We start from the raw sequence: 12,892 nt of genomic DNA, 5'->3' as shown, positions 1-12,892 counted from the left end.
ATTACAACTTGAAATAGATATGTAAGTTGTAACTTTAAAAGCTACTATCATGTTGCAACATTAGAAATTTTGTCACCTTAAATTACTATGAAGTAAATTATTATAATATCAATATTTTACATCCTATGTGCTATCCACGTGCGGAGCACGTATAGCGTTACTAGTATATATATATCTTTATATATTAAAAGTATAAATCTAACGATATTTCTTAGTTTAACAGAATATACCGTAGAAATAAAAGAATATTCTGTTAAATTTAACGATGTTAATAGGTTTTATCTCCCGTTAACAAATAAACCCAATAATTAAACCCAAAAAAATTAAACAATAACTTCAAACGTTAACCATTGTATAACTGTTCCTTACGATTAACATGCTCCTCCCTTTATGCACTTTTCCCTAACCTATATCGATTAATCTACCCACTGAAACTGGAGCTCTATAGTTTGCGGAAGGAAAAATGAAATTGGAGTTCTACTTTCTCTTTCAATATTTTATTCTCCATATATATTGTTCTAATCTCACGTTGCGACCACAACTTAGACGAGATGAAGTGGAAGAGGACCTTTTGCTTCTTCCGAAGATTGAAACCCTTCTTTTACTTTTAATCTAGGGTATTTTATTATTTTTTTGATACATTCATTAACATTTGATTTGGAGATCTCTTCAATTAATTTATTTTAATAATTTTATTTGAATTTTATATATATATATTTCATCCCATGGTCTTACTTGATGTTTTCTTATTTCTTTAATTATGTAGCAATTGTTCAGTCGACTTTGATTCTTTGTTTTCATTTTCTCCATTTCCAATATTTACTCTGTTTTACTTAGGATTTCAAGAAGGTCAATCACAATCACTCAATGATGAACGTTCAAATGGGAGACGTAGAGACCTTTGCATTCAAGGCTGAGATTAATCAGCTTCTCAGTCTTATTATCAACACTTTCTCTAGTAATAAGGAGATTTTCCTGAGAGAGGTCATTAGCAACTCCTCTGATGTACGTCTTCTTTCTCATTTTATTACTAATGCTCTGATATTTGTTTGTTTATCTATAATCACACACACACACTCGCAGATACAGTTATATATATGACTTTAATACTAGTTTACATGCACTCATATATTTTATATGTAAATTGTTTGATTTTCAATTAGAGCTTTGTTTGTATGTTAGATGATTGTGAATTATTTATCAGATGAACAAACTGTGACTGAGATTGGGGTTATCTAATTAGAAATTTGTGCTTAAAATTAAAACTGAAGTTTGTAAATGTGTGTATACATGTATTTACATATATAATGTGTATGGAAGATGTCTGTATAATTTGGATTAGATACCTCGAACGGATATTTAAGTGTACACTTTTATTTTATAGGCATTGGACAAGATAATGTTTGGGCGCCTAACAGATGAGAGCAAGCTTGATGCACTTCATATTGTATAGCCATATACATAAATATTGACCTTTGGAAGAGGCAAATTTTAATAATTAATTCTTCACAGGTTATGGTGGCTACTGTGCGCTGTGAAGAAATTGCCAATGAGAAGTTCTCTAGTTTTTCAGGAAATGAGGTACCATTTTTTCATGCATTTACATCTTTTCCATGACTTTAAAGAAAGTTAATTTGGTATTTAAACTTTTGGGAGGGTAATTACTTGCTTAAACAATGATACAGTACTGGCTGGCACTCGAGGAGGGTGTACAACTTGGTCCTGTTACTAGATTTGGGAAGAAGCTCACTTCAATTCTTGATACCTATCTGTCAGAGTAAGATTTGTTTGATTTTTTATATAAACAAAAATTAATCGCAAGTGTGATTGGAGGATGATTTTTATGCATTTTAGAAATTGATTTCCTCCTTTCTTTTGTGGTGATCCTCAGTTAGTATGCATTTTGCAGATACGTGCTTTATCATTAACAACCATGTTCTATAGATTGACAATTTCAGCTATGGCTTTGACAGTCCCATATTTGTCTTGTTTAATAATTAAATTAACTGTAAAAATTTGCTTGCTGCTACTTGGCCCACTACTTACACTGTAGTTTAGGGTGTAATGTTTGCAACAATATTTTACTTCAGATTAAGAATCATTCAACATAATATATTAGCCAGTGTCCAACGGTTAGGATAATTTCCTTCCAAGTAATTAGTTATATATGTTTTTTGTGATTGTGTATCTATCATGTTATGCATTTACATGGAGTAGTGTATGCAAGTATTTCAAAACATCATAACTTCATTATTCATCCTCTCTCCTTTCCTTTTTTTTTTTTTTTGTATATGTATGGAGAATGGTATTAGCAATATTAGAATATTTACTTTGAGTATAAATTTAAAATAGACCGTATTTTTTGTAAATAAAATTTTAAAAACCGTAAAAACTGTAACATGAAGATACACTATGTATTCATTTTGATTTAACTGTATTTTCATGGCTCTTTGATTTATCATTAATATGAAGTCTCTTTCAATCTTCTAAGTGTAACATGTTTTAATCATAATCATAAGTACAGTTCATAAGTACTTCTAATATTACCAATTTTTTAGTATTATTAATAATAACGTGTACCTCATAAGTTTATATATACAATTATGGCATTCTTAACAAGTCTATTTTTATAAAACAAATAATAAAAAAGAATTTACAATTAGTTACCGAATTTTTTTAAAAATATCACTAAAACTTAAATAAAACTAATATTTACGTGGCTCGCCACGTAACTTTCATCTAGTATAAATATATATATATAAATATATATATGAATAGAATTGATTTTTTTTATTCTAGCTCATCATTTTTATTATCTAAATATTATTTTGTATTGTAAAGATAATTTATCATTTCTTATATTAGTTTTTTTTAGAAAACATGCATGTCTTATATTATCGATGTATCAATAACGTAAATTAATTTATTTTTATGCATATTTATAAAATATTTGTTTGTGTCATGATTTTATATATAATATTATTTATTATCAAAATATTTTTATGCATTGTATTAAATTTTTGTTAATATATATTTGTTATTATTTTTGTATGCTAGTTAGTTGATTTTATGTATTTTTTATGTTGTTACTTTTATAGGAGTTATGGAAAAGTATCTTTCCCCTACTTCTACTCAATTAGGTGAAATCCATGATAAGCCTAACACTACTCCACTTCCTATCCCTAACACTACCTTCATCCCTACTACCACAAACCCCATAGAGCTTAAGTCACCCAAAAAAGAAGGTGATCCACTACCAAAAAAAACCAAGTAGACAATCTGCTATTTGGGATCATTTTACAAAAAATGAGGGGGGGGGGGGAATCCAAATGAACCTAGGTGAAAATGTAATTATTGCAAGAAACACTATGCTTGTCATAGTACTAGAGTAGGAACAAGCAGTATGTGGAGTCATTTGAATAATCAATGTAAGAAATATTCATTTAGTGTATCTGATAAGAAACAAAAGTTATTGAGTTTTCAAAATAGTAATGAGGGTGGTGGAAATTTGTTGGCAGTGGCCTTTAATAAGGAGAATTGTCGAAAAGCACTAGCTAAGATGGTAGTGTTAAATGAACATGCATTTAAAGTTGTGGAAAGTGAAGGTTTTAAACATCTCATGAAAGTAGTGCAACCTAGATTTGTTGTTCCTGGCAAAATGACAGTTGCTACAGATATATACCAACTTTATTTGGATGAAAAATTAAAACTAAAAGAGGAGTTGATCAAGATGGGTCAAAGAGTGTGTTTAACAACAAATTCCTCATATGTGTCTAACAGCACACTACATTGATAGTAATTGGTGTTTGTAAAAACAAATCATAAGTTTTTGTCAAATTCCAAACCATAAAGGAGATACCATTGGTAAGATGATTGAATCGTGTTTGCTTAGCTAGGGAATAGAGAAGGTGTTTGTTGTGACTGTAGACAATGCATCGGCTAATGATGTAGTTGTTAGTCTTGTTAAGAGGAGAGTCAATGCATGGAAAGGGTCTGTTCTTGATGGTGATTTTATGCATTTTAGGTGTTGTGCTCACATAGTGAATTTAATTGTGAATGAGGGCCTAAAAGATTTGCATGATTCAATTGCTGCTATTCATAATATTATGAGGTACATTCGGTCATCTCCTGCGCGATTGGGAAAATTCAAAGCTTGTGCTGAGAGAGAAAAGATTGATTATGAAGGGGGTTGGATTTTAGATGTGCCTACAAGGTGGAACTCAACTTTTATGATGCTAGATGTTGCTATTATTTTTGAGAAAGCATTTTCAAGGTATGACGAGGAAGATGATAGATTCTTGAGTTACTTCAATGAAAATGAAAGTGGGAAGAAGAGAGTTGGACCGCCTACTAATACTGATTAGGAGAGTGCTAAGATATTTGTCAAGTTTCTACGCACTTTTTATGAAGTCACACTAAAGTTTAGTGGTACCTTACATGTTACATCAAACACATATTATCATGAAATTTGTGAAATTCACACTCAATTGTCTGAATTACTTATTTGAAATATACTTGGATGACATTCAAGCTTATGACTTTCTTGAAGAAGGTAAATATATTACTCTTCTTTTTTAATTTATTTTTTATTTTATTTTATTTTATTTTCAATTATATTTGGTAAGTTTTTTTTTTTTAGATAATTCAGATAAAGGAAACGTAACACTAAAGGAGAAGAAGAAAATTGAAACTGTGGTCGTTGACTAAGGAATTATAAGGTGTACAAAGTTATATACTTAATTGTGATTTTTTTTTATTATTGTGTATAAATTACTTATTTATATTTTTCTTAAATTTGCATGTAGGTCAATTTCTGGAGTGGATGAATCATGAAGCTAGTTTATTTATCTTTTGAACTTTATTTTTTCTTCAAAACTTTAGAATTTCTATTGTGAACAACTTTATTTTTATTGTGGAGACTTGAGAACTTTAACATTCGCCATTTATATTTTTAGTTTATGGTTAACTACAAATGATAAGTTTGGTTTGAATATATATCTTATGATGCATGCACCTAAATCTATTGTTAGGATACATAAGGTTTAATAATGCTATCATTTTCATAGGCTTTAATAGTAATTACTTCTTAATATCTCACCAATGATCCAACAAATTTTAAAATCAAACTTCGTACAATTAACTTTATCATTTTCGTAATATAAATATTAAAGTCCAAAATATGAATCCCAACCCAACCCTTATATCGTTATAGTAAGTAGGGTTGGGTTGTACAATTAAAAAAAAAAAAAGTTAATGGTTCATAGTTTTTCCAAACCGCAGTTATTGGGTTGGCCCATTAAAACATCTCCAACCCAGCCAACCCATCCCATGTGCAACCCTAATCCCAAATACTAGTAGTGTTCAAAAATAGAGAGCTTATGGACAAAAATACGAACATGAAGGCCCTAAGGCTGAAAATAAAGTAATGTTCTAAAAAGGCCTCAGGCCACATAGGACATGAAAGTATTGTTCTAAGAAAACCTCAAGCCACATACGACATGAAAGTAAAGTTCCAAAAAGGCCTAAATGAAACATAAAAGTGAGTAATTTCTAAAAGCAAAAATGGCACAAGTCATAAAACGACACAGGCTATGCAGAACATGAAAACATTATCTATGTGATACAAATATGATTCTGAGTATTACTAATAAAAATGTTGTCTAAATGTGTGTAAAGGCAGAAGGAGCTGAATCTGGACCTACAAGATCAATATCCACAGAGTCCTAGCCGACCCCAGCATTAGCATGCTGGCTGGCCTAGTGGTCAATGTCTTGGCCGACCACCTACTCAACAGGTGGGTCGGCCAACTCCTTGTCGTTTGTCCTTAATAATGAGCCTCTCGATAGGTAGCAACCTTGTTTTTCTCCATGTGGCTCTCTAATAGTGCCTTTCCATAGGCCAACATTCTCTCCACAAAAGCCATATTGCCCATGTATGATAGTCTAGCACGAGGGTTGTGCAACTGGAACTCATAGGTATGTTCAGAGGATAGGTCAACATACTCAACCCTAATGGCCTACTAGCCATCAAGAGCTTCCAGCAACTTCTTCTTATGATCATCAAGTTTAGTTTTTAGCCTAGAGATGAGGGCAGCCTTGGCAGTGTTCTCTGCATTCCTGGAGCCAAGCATGGTCTCTAGGCAAGAAACCATCCTCTGTCGCTCTACCAAGAGGACTTCTAGCTCAGAATTGGCTTTTTCCTTTGCCATAAGGGAAGCCTCCAAGGTCTTCACACATTCCTAAAAAGCATATGAAGATTCCCAAGAGCCATCACGAGCTGAGCTTAGTTTCATTAGGGTCTGAAAACAAAGCAAAACAATTTCAGTGTCAAAAACCACAACACTGGTCGGCTAGTCCCCCTTTGGGACTACTTTTGCTAGCCAGCCCCCCACAAAGAGCTTCTAAGGCCAGCTAGCCACATGTAAGAAGCCACATGGTCAGCCAGCCTATACAGTGCAAAGAAGATGAACAGAGCTGAAAGTATAAGTTACAAGAGAAAGGTCCTGAAGTCTGGTAGAGTAAGGTCTGTCAGGTCCACCATCACCTAGCTCCCTCAGATCCTCGTCCAAGAAAGGAAGAGCTCTCTCTATGCGCCAGTTGGCTACCTCAAGAGCCTTCTGTCAAGCAACTGACCCTACTCCTCTGTTAGGCCTTTGAGTACCTTGATGGACAAGCCTTATCACAGGCTGTCCAACTGGTGTAGGCCTTGGTGGAAGGGGAGGCAGTGATGGTCCGAGAACATCCTCACCACGGGAAGTCCTGGCCACCTTGGTCCTCACCTATCCGGTACACTTTTCTAAACATCCTCCTATAAAACCTCTCAACCTGGAAGACATATCTGCAAAAATAAAGTAGCAATGTCAGAAAGCAATCATAAACATTCAATACAAGAGTAAAAGCATGATGTTATGAACTATCAAATACCATCATCATTAGAAGAGGGACTATCAGAGTCCTCAACTACAACCTTGCCCTTGCCCCCAGATGCGGGCACAGGGCATGTAGGTCTCCAAGAAACCTAGCCTCTAGACCTGATATGACGAGAAGTATCACCTACTGGACCTCCGCAGGCCAGGCACCGGCAAAGAGCCTTCTCTCTCTTCTCTAAGTTTCGTGCAATACGAGACAAAGGTACTTCATCATCATCTAAGACAGAAGGTTTCCCATTTCAAGGGCAAGCCCCATGTATAGTTGGCACTCTCACAACTCTTGGAGCTGGAGAATACAAGCCATACTTCCAAAAATTGTCCAAACTAGTCGAGCAGATTATATTTCTTTGCTCAGCCGATAGAGACACAATGTGATTTGCCATATCCCTTATTTTTAATGTGGGGATGGAACACTTGAAAAATTGTACTCTTTGAAAGCACCAATGGTGGACCTCTTCAACATCCCAAGCATTGAAGTACTTATAAGCATACTCGTCACTTTAGGCATAGATGAGCTGTTGGAATCATTTAGCCACTGGTGGCCAACTTAGCTGAAATAGAAGTATCAGGACTGACGTTGCTGCAAAATTGACTCCAAGTTGAAGAAGTATCCAATCTCATAAGGAGTGGGCAGAGGCAAACCTAGCTCCTTATATAAGACAAACATCACCGAAAGGTACTTGATACCTTCTGGGGGGGATTTGTGTTGGACACATCCTGAAATAAGCGGAAACATCACAAAAGTAGAGATGAAGAAATAGTATGAGTCCTTGCTAATGTGGTACTCTGACCACACCATCAATTTGAGAGCAAATCGATGCGCTAGTTGGTTCAGAAGAGGTATCTTACAATGGATACTACCCACTAACCCATTAGCCTACATTCCCTCAAAACTGCCCTTTGAGAGAGATAAATAGGGGAAATCCACCTATCACCTTGTGAACCCGCATCGAGAAGCTCAAGCTCAGGGGATTGATCCGAGACATATCTAGGCCAAGTGTCGAAGGCTCACCGAGCCTATTCAACGGATTACCATCTCTATCATAGCGACCTAGAGGACAATTAGACAGGGCAACACAAGGTTCGTGTCTCTTCCTCTTAATTGGTACAACTTCCTCACGACTAAACTCAAATCTGAGACTCTCATCCTCATGGTCACTCCCAGAGCTAACATCGCATGAGGCAGGGTAACCCTTCCTGCCATCTTGACATGACCCCATACAACCAATCTGGCTACTTGAGGGTCTCACGGGGTTACTCTTTAAGTACTCTATTTCATACCAACTATAAGTACAAGGTATACAAGCGACATACGCAGCTGTCACCTCCCCTATTCAACACATGGCACTACCTGCATGGAAGAAATAAGGGGAGGTGAGCAACCTTACAAAGCTACAAGCACATTCAAGTCAACGGTACCCAAGGGTACCATCTAGGTAAAACAAAATGTATAAGGTCGATCAACGACCAAGTACCATTTTAAGTACACTTACTAAGACATATAGTAAGTCATATATTGTACAATTGACTATAATGGACTCACTACCTAGCCTTATACAAAGTTTCAAAGAGAAACCACGGATAAGGCCACAATTATATATGCCTCCAAGGGTGTCACAAGACCCTTGTAGTGGTCAAAGGAATGAGAAAAATTTGTTGGCCGCTTGGAGCCTTGATCTTGGCCAACTAGGGTTTTAGGTCCTAGTGGCTGGACAGATCCCAGGAACCAGTCTAGTGTCCAGCTACGAACCCTAATTCTAAGCATAGGACAGCTAGCCTAAGGATACAGTATCTACGGCCAATCAGACCCCATGAAATCAACCTATGGCCGACCATGCTTCAAACAAAGCCTCCTTGGTCAGCCAGCATCTGCATGGATCAAAACACGTGTTTTTTCAAGAACTCAAATATGTTCTTTTGTTCTTCTGGACTCAAAGAGCCAAGAATCACCACAAAGGTCATATTAAGTTCTTTTTTGTCTAGAAATCACACATTGTCTATCCTAAGGCTATCATGTGGATAAAAATACCAAAAAGACTACAATCTAATGTAAGAACCAAAGCATGTTCAAAAAAATAAATAATGTTCATACATCCATGGAAAAATCAATCAACTCAAGTGAATGCTGAGAATAAAAAGCTTACCCACTACAAGATTTTGTTGGAGAAAAAGGTGGGAAGCTTGGATCATTGAAACAACATAAAAATCTCGAGAAGAATGGTTATTGGGAGTTCAACCACCTAGAGAGAAGGAGAAGCTTTTTCTAGAGCATGTTTCTAGTGAGACAAAGTGAAAAGTAAAAAATGAGAAGTGAGAAAAGGGTTTCCCCCCAAAAGTCACTTATGTAGTACATGTGGGCCCCTTTTTTTACTTACCTCACCTACACATCATAAAGGCAACTAAAGCAGTTATTTCTCTACTGCAATGAGATCAGACAGTCAAGACAAAGTGTTATAAAAGCACATCAAATTTTATTCAGTAAAGGCTATAATTGTCGTGACAACATCAACATAGATAGTAAAGTTCCTATCCATACAGACATCCGCACAGGGACTGGACGACAATTGTGTTGGAAATATTTTACCAGGATCTAGATTTACTACCAAGTATGTTTTATTAACATCCTAATATGAATTCTAAAACAATGAAATAAACACATATAAAGTTCAAGAAACCTTACATTGGGTGCAGCGGAATATAATGACTCCTTCCATTCAGATCTCTAGCCCTTGATTCCTTTCTGTAGCAGAGCATTATCAAGATCTGAATCTGGATCTTTTTCTCTCCTTCCTTGAAGCTGATTCTCCTTCTTGTTGTTTGGATTCTCCTACAGTCTTACACACTATGATTGAGATACCACTTGATGTGTGTGGGCACTACTCATTCACTCAAGGATTTCGAAATTGAAGAGAGAAAAAGAGAGAGAGGGGCAGCATAGGCTTTTCTCTGAAGGAAACAATGTGTAAGTCATGAGTTTCCTAAAGCCAATACTTTCTATTTATAGAATGCCTCTAGCTTTAGGTTAGAATTTTATGGCATTAAAATAATGGAAAAATTAAATGGTAAACCCTTTGCATAGTGGGTGACCATATAAGGAAATTGGGCCTCACTTTGCAACTTTCCCATTTTTTTATTTTTCATTCCCATTTTCTCAAAAATACCAATTTTCCAATTTAACCATTTAAATGTCAATTCTAATTATTTAATAACTAAAAATTAATTATTAAATAATATTGCCATTTAATATATTTATTAATTTAGACATATAAAGTCACTTAATTAATAAATAAACCTAGAATCTCTTTTCTTTACAATTTCACCCTTGCTTAGGGAAAATTCATAAAGTAGACATAGTCTAACTTTAGAATTATAATTGATTAATTAAAATCAATTAACTGAGTCTTACAAGCACTATGGTCTCTACTAGTATGGGGACCACGGGCCTATATTTCCGAGCTTCCAATAAGTTGAACCGAATTTACCAAGTAAATTCCGTAACTTATTAATTCCTTATTGAATCCACACGTAGAACTTGGAATTGCACTCTCAGTCATATAGAACGCTCTATATGTTCCACGATATAGATACGTCATTAGTTATCCATTGTTATAATCCTAATTTGATCAATGACCCTCTAATAGATGATCTACATTGAATAGGCACTAAGTTACCATTACACCTTCAATGTATTTTATCCTTAAAACACTTAGCTCCGTATAAATGATATTTCAGCGAAGTTAAATGAGATCTCCACCATTTATCTCTGTTTATCCAAGCTCGAAGGATATCATCGTTTTACTTCTAAATTCCTATAGAAGTTATAGACTCCATATTTATGTTAGCGCTCCCACTCAATTATACTATCATGTTCCCAAAATGTACGTATCACCTTGACCCAAAAGTAGGCTTAACTAACAAATCAAAGAACATGTATAGTACTCTTTCAGTCGAATCTAATCATATCAGGATTAAGATCATTTGATCTAGGATCAACGGGTGATATTGAATTGAATAGATATTACGGTAAATTTTAATATATCTAATTAAAGTTCAATATCGGTCCCTTCTGATGTATACTCCATACATCCGATACTTGTAAACTTTGTCAATGCCCTGGAAAGGACATAACATTTTTCCAAGGTGTAAGAATACCTATCGCTAATTATCATGTCAGTCTAAATCCAGTGAACAGGGAATAAACTTTCGAACATATAATTAAGATTATATTCCACTGTGCTGACAACACTATAATCTTTAACAAATTCATATGTTCTGGACTTAAATAGAATTCATACATTATATATATAATCATGAAATAAATCATGTGAACCATGCAACATAAAATGTTATCTCTGATCTTTATTAATAAGTAAATTTGATTATATTGAAATGGGTTTTATTTAGGGCACAAAACCCAACAAAATGTTGTCCCAATTTTAGTCCTCGTGATGTGGCATGCTTACGTGGACAAAATCAGTGCCACGTGGTAGTATATCTCACAAAGAGGAAGGCCAAGTCAGCACTTGAATAAATGAAGACCCTGGCACTCAAACGGGCATCAAGTGATAGACCAGCTCTCTCTCAGGGACTGACCGGCCACCCCTGGCTGGCTCTATGGCCGGGTTGCTTGGCCTCCTCAGGGACTTGACCAACCAAGAGGTGCACTGTAGGCTTTCCTGGACATTTCTACCGTGGACAACAGGTTGTGGGCTACGAATTGGGCCCTTAAAGCCTAACAAAATGGCTTAATAATATCTAGAAACTAGGACACTTTGGTCTTTTGTAAATATCTAACAAACTATGCAAGTATCAAGGGATTTGAACTGTAAACTTAGGGCTTTAGGCCTCCAATATAAAGGCCTTAACCTTAGTTTAGAAACCTAAGTTGCCTCTAAGTCCAAAACTTGCCTAAGCTCTGAGTGTTTGATAAACTCTCTTTCTCTTCCTCATTTCCTCTCTCACACGCCTACCCTAGCATTATCTCAACACTTAAGTTTTGCCATTACTGATTCATACCTTGTAACCCTAAGGGTGCTATTGCAGATCCCATCTATAGTGATCTGAATAGTATTTCCCTTGGTATAAATACAACTAAAAGGGGAGTAGATCATTACCCGTTATCACAAGGGGGCCGAACCTCTATAACAAATTTTGTTGTTTATTTCTTTTCCTTCTTATTTGTGCAAACACGTGGCAAACATTAGATCTATACAACCCCATTGTCGGTTTATCACTTTCTGAGGTCAACATATATTAATTAGTTAAATATAATATTATTTTTAAATAATATTAAAGAGATAAATATATTAGTTTAGAAAAAATAATATTTATTTTAATCTTTGTGAAATATGAGATTCATGAGAATTAATCAATTGTTATTTATTAGTGAATAAATAATAAATCTTATTTATGGCAAAATTAAAAAAAATAATTCTGGATCTTAAAATAAGACCCACACGTGTAGGGTGACAAATAAAGGTCCATGATTAATCTAGTTTAATTATTTTATTAGTTAAAATAACTTAAACTAAATTAAGTCTATTATCTTTTAATTATTAATTAAATGAATTATTGAATAGTTATTTAATTAAATTTATAATAATTAAAATAAAAAATCTACTGATAATTGTTATTAAGTTATGGATATTTATGTTTGAATTTAGATTTTTTAATTCAAATTATATTAGATATTTACTCAAACAAATCGATATTTTTTGATAAAAACAAAATATATTCAAGTTTGTTCCTGTAAAATTTAGTTTTTAATATATTTTTACAATTCTATTTTAAATATATTTTTTTAAGATCTAAGTAAATTTTCTAATAAAAAATAAATAATTTTTTATATCGTGTAATTAGTTTTAAAAATTTTTAATTTTCTTATTCATTCAAAATAATTTTTCTTAAGATCTAAATTAATTTTTTAAGACTTTCTAAAAAAATATTGAATCTTTGTCATTTTTA

General features: G+C 34.2%; 1 protein-coding gene across 4 annotated transcripts; it reads left to right on the top strand.

Moving 5' to 3' along the window:
* The first annotated feature begins 376 nt into the window (after positions 1–376).
* Positions 377–4,973, top strand: LOC115709105 (uncharacterized). Of its 4 annotated transcripts, XM_061112192.1 has the most exons (8): positions 378–617; positions 838–1,005; positions 1,385–1,447; positions 1,513–1,581; positions 1,686–1,777; positions 3,099–4,552; positions 4,640–4,718; positions 4,806–4,973. In XM_061112192.1, the coding sequence occupies exons 2-6, from the start codon at positions 868–870 to the stop codon at positions 3,142–3,144; spliced, it is 408 nt and encodes a 135-aa protein (XP_060968175.1). In that variant the 5' UTR covers positions 378–617; positions 838–867; the 3' UTR covers positions 3,145–4,552; positions 4,640–4,718; positions 4,806–4,973. The 4 variants fall into 4 exon arrangements, 3 of the variants coding, with proteins under 3 accessions (XP_060968175.1, XP_060968177.1, XP_060968176.1); XR_009686953.1 differs by lacking the exon at positions 1,385–1,447 and having other exon boundaries at positions 377–617; XM_061112193.1 differs by lacking the exon at positions 378–617 and having other exon boundaries at positions 627–1,005.
* The last annotated feature ends 7,919 nt before the right edge of the window (positions 4,974–12,892 follow it).

This window comes from Cannabis sativa, chromosome 3 (genome assembly GCF_029168945.1).
Source record: "Cannabis sativa cultivar Pink pepper isolate KNU-18-1 chromosome 3, ASM2916894v1, whole genome shotgun sequence".
NCBI lineage: Eukaryota > Viridiplantae > Streptophyta > Magnoliopsida > Rosales > Cannabaceae > Cannabis > Cannabis sativa.
This window is presented reverse-complemented; position numbering and strand designations above follow the sequence as displayed.

What these genes read in the sequence shown, in the direction of transcription:
- LOC115709105 (XM_061112192.1), top strand. Translation starts at nt 868, where the DNA reads ATGATGAACGTTCAAATGGGAGACGTAGAGACCTTTGCATTCAAGGCT. An exon ending in TCATTAGCAACTCCTCTGAT is followed by an intron (nt 1,006 to 1,384) that starts GTACGTCTTCTT and finishes TTTATTTTATAG; the next exon opens with GCATTGGACAAGATAATGTT. An exon ending in AGCTTGATGCACTTCATATT is followed by an intron (nt 1,448 to 1,512) that starts GTATAGCCATAT and finishes AATTCTTCACAG; the next exon opens with GTTATGGTGGCTACTGTGCG.